Genomic DNA, 19,232 nt, shown 5'->3' on the forward strand with positions numbered 1-19,232 from the left:
GGTCCATACCCAGGATCCAAACCTGCAAACTCCAGGCAGCCCAAGTGAGGTGCACAAACTTAACCACGATGCCACAGGGCTGGCCCCTCATTTTCTTTTCATTCTTCTTTTTGAGATAATTTCAGACTTCACCGAAGAAGTGTTAAGAATTCCCATATATTCTTCTCCAAACGTTGACGCCTTCCACAACCACGGTAAACTGATCAAAACCGTGAAACTAACCTAGCGACATGCCTATGAACTAACCTACAGACCTTCATCAAACTTCACCAATATCCCCCACTCACGTCCTCTTTCTGATCCAGGAGCTGGTCCAGGGCCTCAGGAGACGCTGAGTTGTCCTGTCTCCTTAGTCTCTTCCGATCTGTGGCAGTTCCTCAGTCTTTGTCTTTGACGACCTTGACACTTTCGAGAAGTTCTGGCCATTTATTTTGCAGAATGTCTCTTGATTTGGGTTTGTCTGATGACTTCCTTATGATGAGGTTCTGGTTATGCTGTTTGGACGGGAACAACATGGAAGCGATGCCACATCCTCCCTGGTGCGTGACATCAGGAGGCCCAGGATGTCGGCAGATCCTGTTACTGATCGTATTAGCTTTGGTCACTTGCTAAAGGTGCTATCTTCCTAGTTCCTCCCCTGTATGCTTGCTATTTTTCACACAGGGTTCATCGGATGTTAACTATTATTAGCGTTTTTTTCCAACACACATGTGCTGAAGACCTACTATGTGCCAGGCCTGGTTCAAGATACTGTGGCCACCAAGATGAGTAAGATTTTTCCTCTCCTGGAGGTCACACTCTCACCAGGAGAGCTGATGGTGGGTCAGAAAGTCACAACAGAGAGAGACCAGGGGGGTGACCAAGGCCTTATGGGGCACTGCAGGGGCTCAGAGGGTGTGCACTGATCTGTCAAAGGCAGTCAGGGAAGCCTTCCTGGAGGAGGGGATATTTGAGTTGGGCGTTGAAGGATGAGTAGGAGTTCACCGGGGTGGGGATGGGAATTCTGGGTAAAGAGAGCAGTGCTCGTGCAGAGATGAAAGAGAGCATTTTCAACACTAAGCTGAAGGGCTGGGAACTGAGGCCATGGGGATGAGTGAAGGGCTTGGGGCAGAGACGGTGGCAGGGGCTCCCATCTGTGGGGGGCGGGCAAGGAGGACGGTGCCCCTGTTATCTAACCTGGTGGCTGGATGTGTGGAGACGCCAATTACCACGAGGGAAAATGCAGCCGGGAGAGCAGGTTTAGCAGGGAAGACAATGAGCTCTGCTTTAGAGATTTCCTGCCAGGACGGCTGGCGTTTACGGAGTTAATTCCTCTGCTGTTTGGAAAAGAAAGTGCTTGGCTGGAGCGTCTTTCTTGCTCCTCCTGTTTCTCTGGGAATAAACACGGGTTGGATAATGCAGCCGAGAAAGTACCTGGCACTCGGCAGGTATCATTAGCTGGTGGTTATGTGTGTATTTTCTTAATGTAATGAGCACTTACCGAGTGCCAGACGATTATTATTACGGCTCGCGGTTTTTTCTCGTTCTCACCTCTCCTTTCTCTCCTCCTTTCCTCATCCCCGGTGGGAAGGCAGTCGTCTGGGCCGATAGCACGTCGGTGCCGTCTTAGGAAAGGCAGTCACTACCGCAAGACACAGGTGGGTTTCCCTCTAGATCCTTCTCGAACTTTCCGCGATGATGGAGACGCTGCACGTGCGTGCTGCTGACGTGGCACAGCCACCAGCGCCGTGTGCCTGTTGAGCGTTGAAACACGGCTGGCGAGACTGAGGAACTGAATTTTCAGTCTTATTTAATTTTAATTTATTTAAACTAAAGTGGTCTCAGGTGACTAGTGTCGGGCAGTGTGATTCTAAAACTCGGCCTACGCCCCAGGAAGTGTAAAAATTTATCATTATCCCCAAAGGCACAAAACCTCAAGGACAGCTGAGGGGGCAGGGGAGGGGGGAGAAGAATAAAGAAGAGGGGCCGGGGGGAACTTTCTATGTGGATGAGGGGAGTGTGAACTGAAGTAGTCAGATAAAAAAGGCCCTCCTGGAATTCAGTAATAAAAAGGCAAACAGGGGCCAGCCCTGTGGCCCAGCGGTTGGGTTTCTGCATTCTGCTTCCGTGGCCTGGGGCTCACCAGTTCAGATCCTGGGTGTGGACGTACAAACTGCTCGTCCAGCCATGCTGTGGTGGTGTCTTGCATAGAGGAACCAGAATGACTCAGAACTAGGATATACAACTCTGTACCAGGGCTTTGGGGAGGAAAAAAAAAAAAGGAAGATTGGCAACAAATGTGTGCTCAGGGCCAATCTTCCTTACCAAAAAAAAAAAGGAGGCAAACAACTCAATTCAAATATGGGCCAAAGATCTAAACAGACGCTTCACGAAGGAAGAAATACAAATGGCCAATGAGTGCATGAAAAAAATTTGCTCAGCATCATTAGTCACCAGGGAAGTGCAAATTGAAACGACAATGTGACACAACACACCTACCACGATGGCTGACATTAAAACGACTGACAGTGTTAAATGTTGACGAGGAGATGGAGCGACCAGAACCCTCTTACACTGCTGGGGGGCATGGAAAACGCAGGCAGAACAATGTCCCCCCAAAATGTCCAGGTCCTAGTCCCCAGAAGCGGTGAACATTACCTCACGCAGCAAAAGGGACTTTGCAGACGTGACTGAATGAAGGATCTTGAGTTAAGGAGACGATCCTGGATTATCCGGATGGGCCCTGGATGTCATCACAAGGGTCCCTATACGAGGGAGGCAGGAGGGTCAGGGTCAGACAAGGAGATGAGACGGTGGAAGAAGAGACTGGATGGATGAGGCCACGAGCCAAGGAACAAGGGCAGCCTCTAGAAGCTGCAAAAAGGACGGAAACCAATTCTCCCTTGGAGCCCCCACAAGGAACGCAGCTCTGCCGACCCCTCGATGTCAGCCCAGGAAGACCCGTTTCAGACACCTGACCTCCAGAACTGCAAGATAAGAAATTTGCACTGTTTTAAGCCAGCAGGATTGTGGCGATTTGTTACAGCAGCAACCGGCAGTTCATACAGCCACGTTGGGAAAAGATCGGGCATTTTTAAATAAATTAAACCTACGCTATGACTAAGAAATTCCACTCTTGAATAGTTACTCAAGAGAAATAAAACTACGTGCCCACAAAAGACTAGTACAAGAATACTGACAGCGTCTTTATTCCTAATAGCCTCAAACTGGAAATACGACAGGTGCCCATCAACAGGAAACTGGATAAACCGAGAGAGACGTCCATGCAGTGGAATAGTACACAGCAATAAAAAAGGAACAAGTTACCAATTCATGGAACAACATGGATGAGTATTAAAGTCATGATGTGGAGTGGAGGAAACCAGACACAAAAGATCACCTAGTCTAGGATTTTACTTATGAAAAGGTCCAGAACAGACAAAACTAATCTATGATTATAAAAATCAGAAACGGAGCTGCCTGGAGTGGAGATGGAGGGAGGGGGCGGCGGGGATCCAGAGGGAAGGAGCAGGAGGTGACCTTCCCGGGTGTGGAAACATTCCGTATTTTCTTAGTGTATTTCGTCAGTCTACTGATGTCTGTAAATTACTCTAACGAGTGGATAAACTGCAGGATTTCACTTTGCTGCTATTGACATTTGGGGCCAGATAATTCTGTGTGTGTGTGTGTGTGTGTGTGTGTGTGTGTGTGGAGGGTGAGTCCTGTGCACTTAGGATGTTGATGAGCATCTCTCCCACACATGCAGTTTGTGGCAATAAAAAATAAATGTCTGGGGGCTGGCTCCCTGGCCTGTGGTTAAGTTTGGCTCGGTCCGATTCAGTCGCCTGGATTTGGTTCCCAGGCTCAGACCTACACACCACTCGTCAGCAGCCATGCTGTGGCGGCGACCCACGTACAAAATCGAGGAAGATTGGCACAGATGTTAGCTCAGGGTGAATCTTCCTCAGCAAAAAAAAAAAAAAAGGAAGAAAGAAAAAGAAAAAATGTCTATTTCCAGACATTGTCGAATGTCACCATCCTGGGGAGGGGGCAAATTTGACGCTGGTTCAGAACCACTGAGCTAGAGGGAAGGATAAATGGATACAGACGGAATAAAGCAAATCTAGGAAAATGGTAACAATTGTAGATCCTAGCCAACGGCTACTCGTGTATTCATTGCACACTTTTTTTTTTCAACCTTTCTATATGCTTAAAATGCTTCGTAATAAAATATTAGGGAACAATGCATCTGCCCCGGGATCCAGCAACACTCTCTAGTGTCCATCCCGGGGAGAAAAACGACTGGTCTGAGTTCACAAGAAGGCACATATTAGAACATTCGTTTCCCCTTCGTTTCCTTGTTTATCCTTCCTTGTTGGACACTGGAAATAATCTAAACGTCCATCCACCGTGCATTGTTTAAAATAAACTCTGATGCATTCGCATTAGGGATTCTGTGCAGCTTATCTTTGGCTCCTGTTTTGGAAGAGAAAGATGCGAACGCACTGACGCAGGGAAATCTTCAGGACGGGTTATCGAGGGCGGCACCGCACGTGGACACAGGCGACCGGGGCTCCGAAGGTGACAAGGGGTCCCAGGCGCGATGGGTCCCGGTTGCGGTGGGGGTCACACTGATGTCAGCGCTGGTCAGAAAGGGGGCCTTTTACCTCCCATAGAGCAATTATGAATATATCTCTGATAGGATTACATATTTGCATATTCATTGCACTTCAATAAACCTGACTTAAAAAAAATACTATTCAGAGGAGGAGTCTGCAGATTTTATCAGATGCCAAAGGGAACGGAGGCAAAGGGAAGAGTCCTCGGGTCTGGGACGGGAGGCTCCCGAGGGTCCGGCTCCTGCATCACTTGGGCAGGAAGGGCGTTCCGAGGACGGTCCAGCGGAGCCTCAGAGGCGGGTCCCTGGGCGGGTGCGCCGTGCAGGAGGCCAGAATGCGGGGAGCAGGCAAGGGAGTGGTAGGGAGGAGGCTGGAGGTGGGTTGAAACCAGATTGGGACTCTGACATATAGGGTTTCTGGGCTGTCACCAGCTCTTATCACAAACAGCCTGTCATATATTCGTTAATTATACACCTGCCTTATCTGCCCTCCCAGCCTGTTTCCCACTCAGGTGGGCAGACGGCTCTGGAGGCCCAAAGGACACGGGCCGCTATGCCGGGCTCTGAGGAACCCCGGGTGAACAGACCCTGGTCCCTGCCCTTGAGGAGTTCCCGGCCCAGCGAGGGAGACGGACAGGTGAGCAGGAGGTGTCCACACCTGGGGAAGAGGCTATAACGGGGGGGGGGGGAGGGGGGAGGGTGGCCACCAGCGCCGGCGGAGCTCCCAGCTAGAAATCCTGGAAGGCTTCCTGAAGGAGGAGGCATTTCCCAATGTCCTGAGGTCGGTCAATCTCGAAAATAGTAATGATAGTAATAGCTGCCAATATTTCTTGAGCGCTTGCAATGTGCCGAAATCACTGTGTTAAGTCCAGGACAGGAACGAATTAATTGAACCCTCCTGCAACTCTATATGGTAGATGCTTTGATCCTTATCTCCCTTCTGCAGATTAGAGAAATTGAGGCTCACATTCCATTCCGCATTCCCCAAAATGCTCCTGCTCTGGTTGGGAAGACAGTCACGGGCAGAGTCTCGATCCGGTGAACTTGGGCTGTAATGGTGGTGGAAGAAGGCATTGTGGGAACCGAGCAGAGGGAGTGACCGATTCTGGCTCGGGGTGAGGGGCCGGGGAAGCCTTTGGAGCAGAGACGCCCCCTGACACAGATCTTCACAGGGGTGGAGTCAGGCGCATAGAGTTGCGTCGTATTTTCAGTTCTTGTCTATCATTTGTCTATATCCCTTTGCTTTATTTTTTCTTTTTCTCTTTAACCTTCCAACCCCACTCCTATTTCCTCCCCAGAACCCCAGGGACAAACCCCAAAACACATTTAACATACTTGCACCCTTGAGTATGTATAAACATTTGCAGACCAGACAGTGTTGCTTTGTGTTAACTATATCTTCTAAATCGATACGAAAGATAAATTGTATCTTTTGTGTGTGTGTGAGGAAGATTGGCCCTGAGCTAACATCTGTTGACAAGCTTCCTCTTTTTTATTTATTTATTTATTCATTTTTTTGAGGAAGATTAGCCCTGAGCTAACATCTGCTGCCAATCCTCCTCTTTTTGCTGAGGAAGACTGGCCCTGAGCTAACATCCGTGCCCATCTTCCTCTACTTTCTATGTGGGACGCCCACCACGGGGTGGCTTGACGGGCAGTGCTAGGCCCATGGCCGGGATCTGAACCCGCAACCCCGGGGCCGCCAAAGCAGAGCCCGCGAGCTTCACCACGATGCCACCACCGTGCCGGCCTCGATAAATTGTATCTTTTAAAGTGTGCTGTAGAGCCGGTTTTGTTTCTTACTTTTTCCAGCCAACACTTTAGGATCTCTCCGTGTTCCCATCTGTAACTCTGATTTGTTGCTTGCTTCTGGAACAGCATGGGGGATCCACTCCCTTTTACTTACTCGCTTCCCAAGGAACAGACCCCGTGGTTGTCTCCAGGTCCCCACTCCCACCTGCAGTGCTGCCTTGGGCATCTTTGGCTGTGTCCTCGCGTGTCCCCTGTGCACGTCTTCCTGTGGGTGCTACTTAGAAACGGGATTACAGGGACACAGGACCAGTGCGTGGTTAATGTCACAAAACTCCGTCTGATCATCCGAGGTGGATTGTGAGGCCCTCGCAGCGTTTCTCCAGCAGAGAAGGGTGGAGAAGGGAGCAGCCGGAGCAAAGTCTTGAGAGAGTCCACGATGTGTCCTGGGGTCAGGAAATGACAGGCGGACCTCCCCGAGGAGTGGAGCCTGCCACGGAACAGCCGTGTAATAAATACCTGGCTGGCTTGGTTTCTTTTTCATTTTCTTTCCTAAAAAGGCAAATCGTGTTGTTGTGGGTAGCAATTTGGTGATGTCTATTAAAACCTTAATTGCGTTATACGCTTTGACTCAGCAATCTCTACATGAAGAAGTAGGAAGAAAGACGTCCTCTGGATTGTCATTCATAAAGGGGAGAAATGGGGAAAACCATGAAAAGCTCCATCAACAGGAGAGAGGTCAAAGGCACTGCCCACTGTGACTGTGGAATACTATGCAGCTGTGAAAAAGATCGAGGTGAATTTAAACAGGAGCACACAAAGTTCCCCGAGATGTATTGGGGGAATATGCAAGTTGCAATTCAATATATCAAGTATTATCCTTTTTCCCAAACACAAGAAATCAGAGGGAATAATTCTCAGTTACTAATCTCTCTATGTAAATCAGAGGTTTGCAAACTTATTCTCTGAAGTCTCAAATAGTAAATATTTTAAGCTTTGGGCGTCACACCATCTCTATCATAACTTCTAATGCTGCCCTTTAGCATAGACAATAACAATAAGCCAATGAGCATGGTTGTGTGCCAATAAAACTTTATTTATAAGCACAAGCAGTGGGCCCCCGATGTAAATAAGCAGCAGGTGTTTTTAGAAGAATCTGCACCAAAATATTATCAGGGCTACATCTGGAAGGGGAATTGAGAAGGAAGGTGCGGGTCAAGAGAAATGTTATTACCTTCTTGATAGAATTTTTTCTGCCTTATGTAATTAAAATGGTTTGAATTCGAAAAGGAAATGTGTTAAAAATAGCTTTGGTGGACTTTTCTCCCTTCCTGATCGTAACGTAGTGATTGTCGTTTTAGAAAACGCTGGCATCACGTAATAGGAACGAGGAAATGAAAGTTCCCCGTCACCCTCCCAGCTCGAGCAGAATTTCTCAAAGCGTTTATTTCATTCGTGTGACAGATATTCGTGGGGTACTCACGTGCAAGGAACTGTCCTAGGTGCTGGGTACAGAGCAGTAAATGAAGCAGAGTCCCCGTCCTCTGAGGGGCTGACATTCCGTGGTCAAAGAGAGACAGGCCCAGTGGTGTAGTGATTAAGTTTGCACACTCTGCTTTGGCAGCCTGGGGTTCAAGTGTTCGGATCCCAGGCACGGACCTAGCAGTGATCGTCAAGCCATGCTGTGCTGCATCCCACATAAAATAGAGGAAGATTGGCACAGATGTTAGCACTGGGCCAATCTTCCTCACCAAAAAAAAAAAAAAGAGAGAGAGAGAGAGAGCGTGAGAGACAGACAATAAATAACAAGCACAGTGAATAAGTAAATCATAAAACATGTTGGAAGGTGCTATGGGAAGGCAGAATCAGGAGAGCAGGTGAAAGGGGTCAGGGGTACCCGGGGACTGGTTGTGAGGTTAAACAGCGTGGTCAGAGGAGGCCTCAGTGCCAAGGTGACATTTAAGCAATGACTTCAATGAATGGAGGGAGTCAGTTATGGGGATATCTGGAGAGAGGTTTCCAAGTAGAGGGACCAGCCCGTGCAAAGGTCCTGAGGTGGGAGCATGCCGGCTGTGTTCGAGGAACAGTGAGGAGGGTGGTTTGGATAGAGAGGTGTGACTGAGCGGGAGAAGGTAGGAAGTGAGGTCAAGGAGGGGACACAGGGGGCCACATCCTGCAGGGTCTTGTAGACCTGCTGAGGATTTTGCTTTCATTCTGAGTGAGATAGAAATCAGGGGAGGGCTCTGAGCAGAGGAGGGACGTGAGCTGACTTGGGGAACAGACCGAGGGAGGCAAGAAAGAGAAGCAGGAAGACCAGGCGGGAGGTGACCACAGTGGTCCCAGCTGGACATGGTGGGGATCAGACCAGAGCGGTGGCAGTGGGTGTGGCAACAAGGGGTCAGATTCTGGTTACTTTTTGGAAGTCAGGTTGACAATATTTCGGGCTGGCCCAGTGGCGTGGTGGTTAAGTTCATGTGCTCTGCTTAGGTGGCCCAGGGTTCAAAGGTTCGGATCCCGGGTGTGGACCTAGCAGAGCCTGTGAGCCACACTGTGGTGGTGTCCCACCTAAAATAGAGGAAGATTGGCACAGATGTTAGCTCAGGGCCAATCTTCCTCACCAAAAAAAAAAAAAAAAAATTGACAATACTTTCCGACGGACTGAACGGAAGAGATGAGGAGAAAAGAGGAATCGAGGATGATGCCAAGTGTCTTGGCTCGAGTATGATCGAGAACCACCTGCCACAAGACCATCCGGGAACCTGTATAAATGCAGATTCCTGGGTCCCGCCTGGGTCGATGGGCTCAGGGACAGAACATCAGTGGAGGGGAGGACCCCCCCCCAGGTTTGAGTCCCGGCCCTGCCACCCTCTGGCTGGGTGGTCAAGGGAAATTGTGACCCTGTTGTTTTCTTTTTCTTTTCCATTTTGTGTAATTAAAGTGGTTTTAGTTCAAAAAGAAAGCAATGTTTTGAGAACAGCTGTAGAGATCTCCTGCGTCAGGTCTTCCATGAGTCTGCAAGCGGGGCGCTGGCTGGGCTGTGGCCTCATCTCACGGCTCGACTGAGGAAGGATCTGCTTCCGTGCTCACTCTCGAGGTCGTTGGCAGGATTCAGTTTATTGCAGGCTGTTGGCTGGAGCCCACCCCTCCATTCCTTGCCAAACGGGCCTCTCCCACCTGGCAGGTTGCTTTGTCAAAGCCACCGAGAGAGAGTCAGTTTGCAAGATAGAAGTCCCGGTCTTTCATAACCTAATCACCAAAGTGACACCCCATCCCTTTTGCTGAATTCTATTTGTTAGAAGTTTCTTCCATTCACAAAAGGGAGAAAAACAATAGTACCTGGCTTGGGAGTTAAGTGATTCCATATATATATGTATGAAAGGACTTATGATGCCTAGGATACAAGTATCATAAAGTACTAATGATTGTTATCCGGCCAGCCAGGAGGAGTCAGAGAAGTTTTCTCAGAGGAGGGAACTTTTGAGTTGGATTTTGAAGTATGAGTAGGAGCTCACCAGATAACAAAAGTCATCCTTCCGTTCATTTGCTCAGTCAACAAACTTCCCCTGAGGCATCCTGTGTTCCAGATCCTGTGCTGGGAGATCCCAGGAACCCAGCATGAGTCTGACCCCGACCTTTGTGGAGCTACCAGCCTTGGGATGGGTCAGATTCAAGCCTTGTCCTCTAGGGGCTCCAAACTGGTGGAGGAGGCAGAGAGGGATCCAATCTAGTGTGATCAGGACAGTAGCAAAGAGAGGAGTAGAGTGGGCAGTGGACCCCTAGAAGGTCGACACTGGGCCAAATGAGATGTCAGAGGTGCAGACCTTTCCCCTGGCAGACCCGTCACACAGAGGCACCCAACACACCAAGCACCACAGTCAAATCTGCGCCACCCTATAGGCAGTGATGCTGTCGGAGGCGTCTACCTCGTGGACCTCCGGCTCAGAGACCTGCTTCATACTTCCCTCACATGCACAGCACACATCTCTGCTCAGCCCTAAAGGGGCTGCTGGTCTGTAAATATGCCAGCAGAGAGCTTATTCCACTCCGGTGATCAGAGCATCCGCAGGAAAGGGAGCGGACAGCGGCGGGGCACAGGATGGGGCTGGACGGAGACCCGGGGACCTTCTACGCGCGGCCAGCGCAGACTGGGTCTCGGGAAGCCGACCTGGAGTCCCCCGGGGTGGAGAGATGGAGACGGGGAGCAACGAGCAGAAGGCACAGCTTGTGCCAAGGTGTGGATGCACCAAAGACCATTTATCCATCCGTCCATCCATCCATCTGTAGATCCGTTCATGCATTGATTGATTCTTCCTCCCATCTGCCCGCTTATTTACTCATTCATTTTGCATCCCCTCCATTCATTCATTCACTCATCCATCCATCCAGTTATCTAGTCCCTCCTTCGTCTGTTTATTCTTTTCCTCCCTCAGTTACGCATCCATCCATCCATTCCACTCATATGACCCTTCCACTCAGCTGTCACCTCCTCAGGCAACCTTCCCTGACCCCCCGTCTAGAATAACACCCCAGGCCCCTTCCCTCTCTTACCCTCCTTTCGTTTTTCTCCCCGGCACTTGTACCCACTTGCCATTGTGCTCCGTGATTATGTGCTCGCTTGTTCGGTCCGTATCCATCACCAGAACCCGTTCATCCCTTCAGCAAGTGTTTGTGGAGTATCTGCTGTGTGCCAGGCTCTGTCATAGGCACCGGGAACACAGCAGGGGACCAGACAGACAAAATCCCCATCCATGCAGAGCTGACACTGTAGTCGGGAGCATCAGACAACAAACAGTAAAGGTGATAAGTAAGTTACTGGCAGGTTGGAGGATGCCGAATGTTGTGGCAAAAGACAACACAGAGCAGGGGAGGGGGTATCAGGAGTCCGGGGGGGAAAGGGTGCTCAGGGAAGACCTCATGGAGGAGGCGACAGCCGTGCAAAGACTGGAAGGAGAGGAGAGGGCCAACTGGTTATCTAAGGAAAGAGATTTCCAGTAGAGAGAAAGGCACGTGCAAAGGTCCTGAGGCAGGGCTGAGCCTGGTGTGTCTGAGAAGCATTGAGGAGGCCAGTGTGGCTGAAGCTGAGTAAACAAGGGGGAGAGAGTGGGAGGTGAAAGTAGGGAGGGGGCCAGATAGTGTAGGGCCTTGTGGGCCCTGGGGAAGACTTTGCTATGACTCTGAGTGAGACGGGAGTCAGGGGTGGACTCTGAGCAAAGGAAGGATAGAATCTAACTTAGGTGTGAACAGGTTTGCTCTACCTTCTGTGTAGGCGTAGATTAATATTTGAGTTCTGTGAAGACTTGGATGTCTTTGTTCCCTCCATCTCCTCAGCTTCTGGAACAGGGGTCTGCAAACCACAAGCCCACGTGCCCCATTGTCCTCCCACCTCCTGTTTGTGTAAATAAAGTTTTATTGAGACACAGTCACACCCACTCGTTTACATATTCCACTCATTTACATATTCCACTCATTTACATATTCCATTCATTTACATACAATCAGTGCTGCTCACCTGCTGCCCTGGTACCAGGGGGGTCGTTGCAGCAGAGACCCTCCGGCCCTCCAAGCTGAAACTCTTTACGGTCTGGCCCTTTACAGAGAAAGTTTGCTGACCCCTGGTTTACAATAAGGCTCGGCACATAGTAGGCACTCAGTCAAGATTTCTTGTTGCAGCACTGAGCCCGTCACTCATCCGTGTCCCACACGAGGCCGCCAGCTCGCTCTTGTCTCGCAGCCAGTCCCAGCTCTGAGTCACATGCAGGCAAACAACAGCCCAGTGACCAAAAATAAAATACTGGAACCATTCAAATCTCTGCCTCAGAGAAAGGGCTCAGGCAGGGTCACAGCGAGGACCCACCGTGAAACCTGACGGACGCTTGGTCCCTCTCTTGTTTCTCTATTAAAGACTCGGGCCCCCTTCGCCCCCACCAGGCGTGGAAGCTGCTCCTCCAACTTTTTCCTCACCCCAAGATCCCCCCAAACTCTCTTCCACGGGGCAGCCCCTCCTCCCCAGCCCTCTTGTTTTCTCCCCACTCTGCACCAATGTTTTATTTTTGTACATGATCTTGGCTCCCCGCTGACTTTTTTCCAAGCTCTGGAGCCTTGACTGCCCGGGGTTCAAATCCTGGGTCTGATGCTTTCTAGCTGTGCCACTCAGGGCAGCGTTCCCTCGACGTCCTCCTCTGTAAAATGGGTCTGAACTTAGCACCTACTATGGACTGTTATCGGGAGGATTGTGGGACTTAAATACATATAAAGGGCTTAGAACTGTACCAGGCACATAGTGAGTCCTCAGTAAATATCAGCGACTATTAAAGTGTCTAGCACAGGTGTCCAGTTCCTAGAACACCCTCAACAAGAGGAAGCTTGAGATCATCCTTCAGTGATGTCACCAATTTTTCCATAGATTGAGCCCAATTAGTGATGTCTCCAGTTTAGACTCTTGGTGGGAAGGATGACATCACCAGTTGCCGGGCAGAAGTGACCCTGGATGGGGTTGATGACATCACCTGTTACCAGGCAGAAGATGGTTACAATGTGGTTGCCAGATCCTTCTTTCCTATTTGAATTTCTGTTGGGTGCCAGGCCACATTCCTCCCTCAGGGCCAGCCCGCAGGCACAGGGGATTTTGATCAGTCTGAGCCCCTGTTTTCTATCAGCCAAATGAGGGTAATGAAAGTATCCATCTCATAGGATTATTCAGAAAATCCAATGAGTTAATACATACAGAGGGCACAATGTCCAGCACACAGTCAACACTCAATAAACAGCACCTCCTGTTATCTTCAGGCTCCCACAGAGGACACTCAGGTCAGAGTCACAGGGCCCTCAGCTCTGTCTTGGTTTAAAAGTACAGACTCAGGGGGCTGGCCCCGTGGCCGAGTGGTTAAGTTCGCGTGCTCCGCTGCAGGCGGTCCAGTGTTTTGTTGGTTCGAATCCTGGGCACGGACATGGCACTGCTCATCAAATCACGCTGAGGCAGCGTCCCACATGCCACAACTAGAAGGACCCACAACGAAGAATATACAACTATGTACTGGGGGGCTTTGGGAGAAAAAGGAAAAAAATAAAATCTTTAAAAAAAAAAAAAAGTACAGACTCAGGGGTCTGACCTACTGTAGTCTGAGCACAGATCTGCCAACAGGAGCAGCCAGGAGCTGCTGGGCGTGTTGCTGGCCAGTCAAGTCGGGTAATAATGGTGCCAAGCTCACAGGGCTGGCATGAGGAGGCATTGAGATAATGACGGTCACATCCTCAGCCTGCAATCAGAGCTGAGGCATGTGAGCTGTATTATCACCGTGGATGCCCTCGGAAGGTCCTCTCCTGCCTGGAGCTCAGTCTCCCTATCTGCAAAGAGGTGGGCAGTGGCCATGGCAGCCTCAAAGCCCCTTACCCACAAGGACTCTCCTTTGCCATTGCTGAGCGAACGCGTTGGGAGTTGGGTGTTCACATTTGTGTCGGTCCTCAGCCCAACGCCAGCTCTCTCCTCCCATCTCTGTTTCCCGTCTCTTACCTCTCAACCTTCCCCTTTCCCTTTTTCTGGCTTCTTTCCCTCGTTCTAGACTTTCTCTCCCTCTCTCTCTCTCTCCTGCATGCTATCAGAAGGCTGTTGGGAGGGCAATAAATAACAACAGTAATAATAATCATTATTTGTTTATTTAGCGTTTTCCTGATGTCAGGACGGCACTAAGCTCTTTGTGGGCATTACCTCATTTAATTCACACAGTACACGGACTTGTTACTATTGATTCAACACACACTTATTGAGTGCCTACTGTGTGCCAGGCCCTGAGGATCCAGCACTGAACAAAACAAAGGTTATTCCCATCATGGGACTTACATTCAAGTAGGGAGACACACAGTAAACAGATAAACAAATGAATGCACACTACTGGTGCTATGAAGAGGAACAAAGCAGGGTCATAGAAGAGGGAGTGATGAGGGGAACTGTTTTATATAGAATGGTCAGGAAGGGTTGCCTGGAGGAGGTGACATTGGAGCAGATCCAACGATGGCAGAGGGAGACTACCTCTTCCTCCCTGGGGGAAGAGCATTCCTGGTGGAGTGAACGTCAGATGCAATGCCCTGAGGCAGGACCACGCCTGGGGAGTGTTTGAGGAATTGAGAAACAGCCAGAAGGCCAGTGTGGCTGGAGCTGAATGAAGCGGAGATGGGTGGGAGACGAGATCAGAGAGGGCACGGAGGCCACATGGTGCAGGGCCTTGTGGGCCACGAGGACTTGCGCTTTTAGTCTGAGATGGAGCCACGAAAAATTCTGGGAAGAGCAGGAGCGTGGTCTGAATAGAATTTGACAGGCTCCCATTGGCAGTGGACTGTGTGTGTGTGTTGGGCGAGGACGAGGGTGGAGGCAGAGAGACCGTCATCCCCATTTTACAGATGCAGAAATAAATGGAACCTCAAAAAAGGCTGGCAACTGCCCACGCTCACACAGCTGTGGAGCAGCAGAGCCGCGTGGGCAGGCGGGGTAGGGCTTGATTCATGTGCAGCCCCCCAACTCCACCCCTACCCCCAGCCGCTGGAGCCTCAGAGTACACCTACAAAAGGGGGATATAGCTCCAAGAGCAATGGTGCAGGGCTCACCAGCAACAGGCTGGCTTCAGACGTGCACACCACGTTGGGGTCGCGTGCAGCCTTTGTTTTGTGACCTTGGGAAGTTGCCTGGCTCCCCTGAGCCTGTTTGCCCATCTGTAAATTGGGAAGCATTAACCAACGTTTGGGTGTAGCATGGTGGTTAAGAACACACATTCCGGAGTCCCATTTGAGGCAGGGCCCGAGTCCTTGCTCTGCCATTTGCCAGCTCTGGGACTTTCGGCAATTAACACCCTCTTCCTAAGCTTCGGTTTACCTCATCTGGAAGATGAAGATCTTAATAGCACCCATTCCAAGCGCGTATCGTAAGGATCGAATGAGATCATGCAGGTGAAGCGCTTAGCACAGCTCCTGGCATACACCAGGCACTCAATCAATGATCCTCGTTATTACGGACAGTGTCGCCCACACCTCCCCGGTGGGTGAGAGGCTGGGAGAGTGCCTGGTACGCGGTCGGCGTGCGACAAAAGTGAATTCTCTCTCCCTTCTCTCCTGCCCGCCGGCTCCCGGGGGACCCAGGCATTCCGGCCTCCAGCCGCCCCCCCCACGCCGGTCCTCAACAAAGGCCCCCATTCATGCCTCGGGCACAAAGCGGCCCATTCACCCGAGTCCCTTGGGCCTCCCGCCCCCCGGCTGCCCCCCGCGCCTCGCCATTGGTCGCACAGGCTGCCCGTCAGGCCTGGGGTCCCGCCCACGGCCGCGCGGCCGGGCTCCGAGCCCCAGCGCGGTTCTTTTCCCACGGCTGGCACTCTCCGCCAACTTCTGATTGGCCCCGCCCGCCAGCCGCTCCTCTTGATTGGCGGGCTCGTCCCCCCGGTGGGCGGGGCCGTGGCTTGCCGCAGAGGGCGCCGATTGGCCCCTGCGGCGCTCGTGTGGGCGGGGCGTTCCCGGCGGGCCCGCCCCTCGTTCTCCCCCAGGCCGAAGCCTCGGGACGGCCCTGGAAGCCGGTGAGCGCCGGGGGGCCTGGTGCCCGCGGGAGGCGGCGGAGCGGGACGGGGCCCGGGGCGGCTGGAGCCTGGGGGCCGCGATCGAGGCCCCGGGGGTCCGGCGCGGGCGGGGGGGGAGGGGCGATGACTCGGACTCTCACCTTGGGCGCCGCCGAACGGCGGCGGGGGGGCGGGGCGGGGCGTCTACACTCGCTCAACTCGAGTTCCTACTGTGTGCGAGGCCGGGTCGGGGTCTTCACGGGCGTCCTCGGGTGTGTTCCGCAGAAAGGGAAACTGAGGCTCGCTATGGGACCTTGGACGCTTTAATACCTGAGTCATCGCCTTCGATCCCCGGCCCCTAGATGACAGTGTCTCTGTTCTCACGTGTCAAAATTGCGGATCAGAGACAGGGGTCGGGACTGGCAGAGGCGGCGGGGCGGGCAAAGACATAATGGAGCGCCCATGGTGTACTCGGGCGCTTTTATTTTTATAACTAAATAGTTTCCTTTAATTCTATTAACTGGAAGTGGGTTATAGGGTACCCATTATACAGGGAGAGAAAAACAGGCTGGAGAGAGGCGGTGACAGCAAGGGGACCGCGTTGAGAATAACACTTCGGAGACCAACTGTGTGCTGGGTCCCTTAAACTTACGCCTTGGTCCCCCAGGGAAGGCTGTGGGCCCGATGGCCTAGGTGGGGAAGCAAGTTCAAGAGAGTTACCAACTGGGAGGAGGAAACTGACATCTGTGAGGACCTGCTACTCATTGTCCCCAAGCCCCGTCGTTAGAATGACAGAAAACAGTCTGGGCTTGAATCCCAGCTCCCGCTCTTGCTGAGTCTGTGACCTTGAGCACGTTACTCTGCCTCTCCCTGCCTCAGTTTGCCCATCGGAGAAACGGAGGTGCTCAGTGACCCCATCTCATTGGTTGCTGAGATCAATCTATGAGTTAAAAGTCGGGGGCTGTTCTAAGAGCAGAAAACAGCCGGCACATAGTAGGTGTGCTTACCACTAATTAGTCCTCATTTCCCCATGAGGAGACTGAAGCTCACGAGGCCAGGATAACATTGCCTCATCTTCTTTAAGTACTCTGAGCATCCTCTGTGGATTGTGTTGTCCCATTTCCAGGGTTGGGGAAACTGAGGCCCAACCGGACTAAATGATGCAGTGAGGCATTGCTTGTTTAAGCACCGCGCTGGGCACTTTCGCCCACATCGTTGTATTTATTTCATTGGTTGCAGTTCACAGAGAGGAAGGGTGAGGCCCAGAAAGCTTGAGCGGGATTCGAACCCCGGAGTCCTCAGCCCTCTCCGCCGAGGGTCCTTGACTTTTGCCCGCCAGAAGGAGGAGGGGCCCCTGGCGCTGCTGCCGCCACCGCCGCCCACCTGGCAACAAGCTCATCCCCGCCTCCCCCCATCCCCCTGTCGAGAGCCCTGCAGCTCCAGGACCCGCCCCCTTCCCAGGCCCGGCAGGTGCTGGGTGACATCAGAGCCCGGCTCCCTCCCGGTGACGCCACGTGGCCCCACCCCCGCGCTGGACCGCGGAGGTGGCCGCACCTGAGAGCTCGGAAGCAACCGGGGATTCCCGTGCCCCCTCCCCATCTCCCCGCTTCCCGAACCGGCCGGCGCCCCCAGGTAGCCCCGAGGATCCGCGGGTTGAGGGGGCGGCGACAGGGCACTTGGGTCTCGGGGAGATAGAGATTGGGCGCTCAGATTCCTGGGTCCGAGGAGGGGGGTTGGGGGCTCAGGAATCCCGGGTCTGAGTCAGGACGGCGCTGGGAGCCTCGACTTCTAGGTCTTGAGGGAGGAAGGCTCTGAGGCCGGGACTCTGGGTCTGGGAGGCCGGATTCCTGGGTCTGAGGGAGGAGGGGGCAGCTGGGGACATGGACTCCTGTGTCTGGGGGAAGAGGGGACTGGGAGCCTGGACTCCGGCGTCTGAGGGAGGAGGGGCTGGGGTCTGGACCCCTGGGTCTGAGGGAGGAGGGCTGGGGGCCTGGACTCCTGGGTCTGAGGGAGGAGGGGCTGGGGGCTGCACTCCTGGGTCTGAGGGAGGAGGGGCTGGGAGCTGCACTCCTGGGTCTGAGGGAGGTGAGGTTGGGGGCCTGGACTTCTGGGTCTGAAGGAGGAGGGGCTGGGGGCTGCACTCCCGGGTCTGAGGGAGGAGGGGCTGGGGGCTGCACTCCTGGGTCTGAGGGAGGAGGGACTGGGGCCTGGACCCCTGGGTCTGAGGGAGGAGGGGCTGGGGCCTGGACCCCTGGGTCTGAGGGAGGAGGGGCTGGGGGCCTGGACTCCTGGGTCTGAGGGAGGAGGGGCTGGGGCCTGGAGGCCCGGGTCTGAGGGAGGAGGGGCTGGGGGCCCCCTCCCCACTCCTGGGTGCTAGGGAGGAGAGGCTGGGGCCCAGATTTCCTGATCTGTGGGCCCAGGGGACTCCTGGATCCCAGCTTTCCACTGAGGTCAAGGCTGGATGCCAGGGGCCCCAACCCCTGCCCCAAGGCCAGATTCCTGGCTCCTGTCCCTTTTCCAGCCCAGCAGCCTCCGCCCCTCCCAGGCAGGTGCTTTCACCTGCCCTGGTGACAGTAATGAGCCCTGGCAGAGGCCTTCCTGCTGGGGAGGGAGGGCGGGGCAGCCGCAGGGGCCCAGCCGTGTGCAGCCAGGCCCACAGCCCCGCAGGCCCCACCCCATCAGCACTGTGGTCAGTCCTCCGAATCTGGATCTCCCAGGCATCCTCCCCACCAGCCCGGCCGGAGTGAGGTGGGGGCGCGTGGACTCCTGGCTCTAGGGAGGGGACGCACAGGGCTGGGTGATTGCAAAAACTCCCAAGCTCTTCCTGGTCAAAGGCCATGGGCTGGAGAGGAAGTGGGTGGGGTGAGGGTGGGGGTAAAGTCCCCAGGACACAGCTTGGCTCTGGGTGGATCAGGGCCTCACGGGAGGCCTGGGGGCAGCCTGGGCAGTCTGGGGCCTGGGAGGTGGAGAAACCCCGTTCGCTGGTGGGAGAACCCGCTGTTGGAGTGCAGGGGCCCAGGGTTGGAGGCTGGAGCATTGCTGGGGGGCCGGGACTGCTGGTGCTGGGGCACGTGACAAGTGGGTCTGCGGAGAGGTGGGACATGTGGCCTGGGGCCGCGTTTCCGGGCGGGAGAGGCTGAGGGACAGACAAGAGCCTGGGGGGACCTGATCTGGGGATGCCTCGAGAGGAGCTGGGCATCTGGAGGGACTTCTCCAGGGGCGTGGTGGAGGTGGAGGGCCAGGAGGGCAGAGGTGGGCAGTGATGGGGTCGAGGCAGGGCCCCATCTGATGCATCTCTGCATCCCCAGACTCACTCCGGGCAGAGCCTGGCACCTGAGTGGCCTCAGGGAAAG

At 53.3% G+C, this 19,232-nt stretch overlaps 1 protein-coding gene across 11 annotated transcripts in view; it reads left to right on the top strand.

Moving 5' to 3' along the window:
- The first annotated feature begins 1,558 nt into the window (after positions 1-1,558).
- The window catches only part of MYH14 (myosin heavy chain 14), a 101,292-nt gene continuing 83,618 nt past the window's right edge, over positions 1,559-19,232 (top strand). For 4 of the 11 annotated variants that reach the window (XM_070224756.1, XM_023650219.2, XM_070224758.1 and 1 more), the window contains exon 1: positions 17,380-17,511. Coding sequence is in view for 3 of the 11 variants with exons in the window: in XM_070224755.1 (XP_070080856.1) it covers positions 5,151-5,234 (84 nt within the window). In the remaining 8 variants the exon portion in view is untranslated. Of the gene's footprint in view, positions 1,638-4,428; positions 4,561-4,929; positions 5,235-15,833; positions 15,901-17,379; positions 17,512-18,549; positions 18,628-19,232 lie in introns of those variants that run through there. The other 7 variants (XM_070224757.1, XM_023650220.2, XM_070224755.1 and 4 more) reach the window with 6 other exon arrangements.

Source organism: Equus caballus, chromosome 10 (assembly GCF_041296265.1).
Source record: "Equus caballus isolate H_3958 breed thoroughbred chromosome 10, TB-T2T, whole genome shotgun sequence".
Taxonomy (NCBI): Eukaryota; Metazoa; Chordata; class Mammalia; order Perissodactyla; family Equidae; genus Equus; species Equus caballus.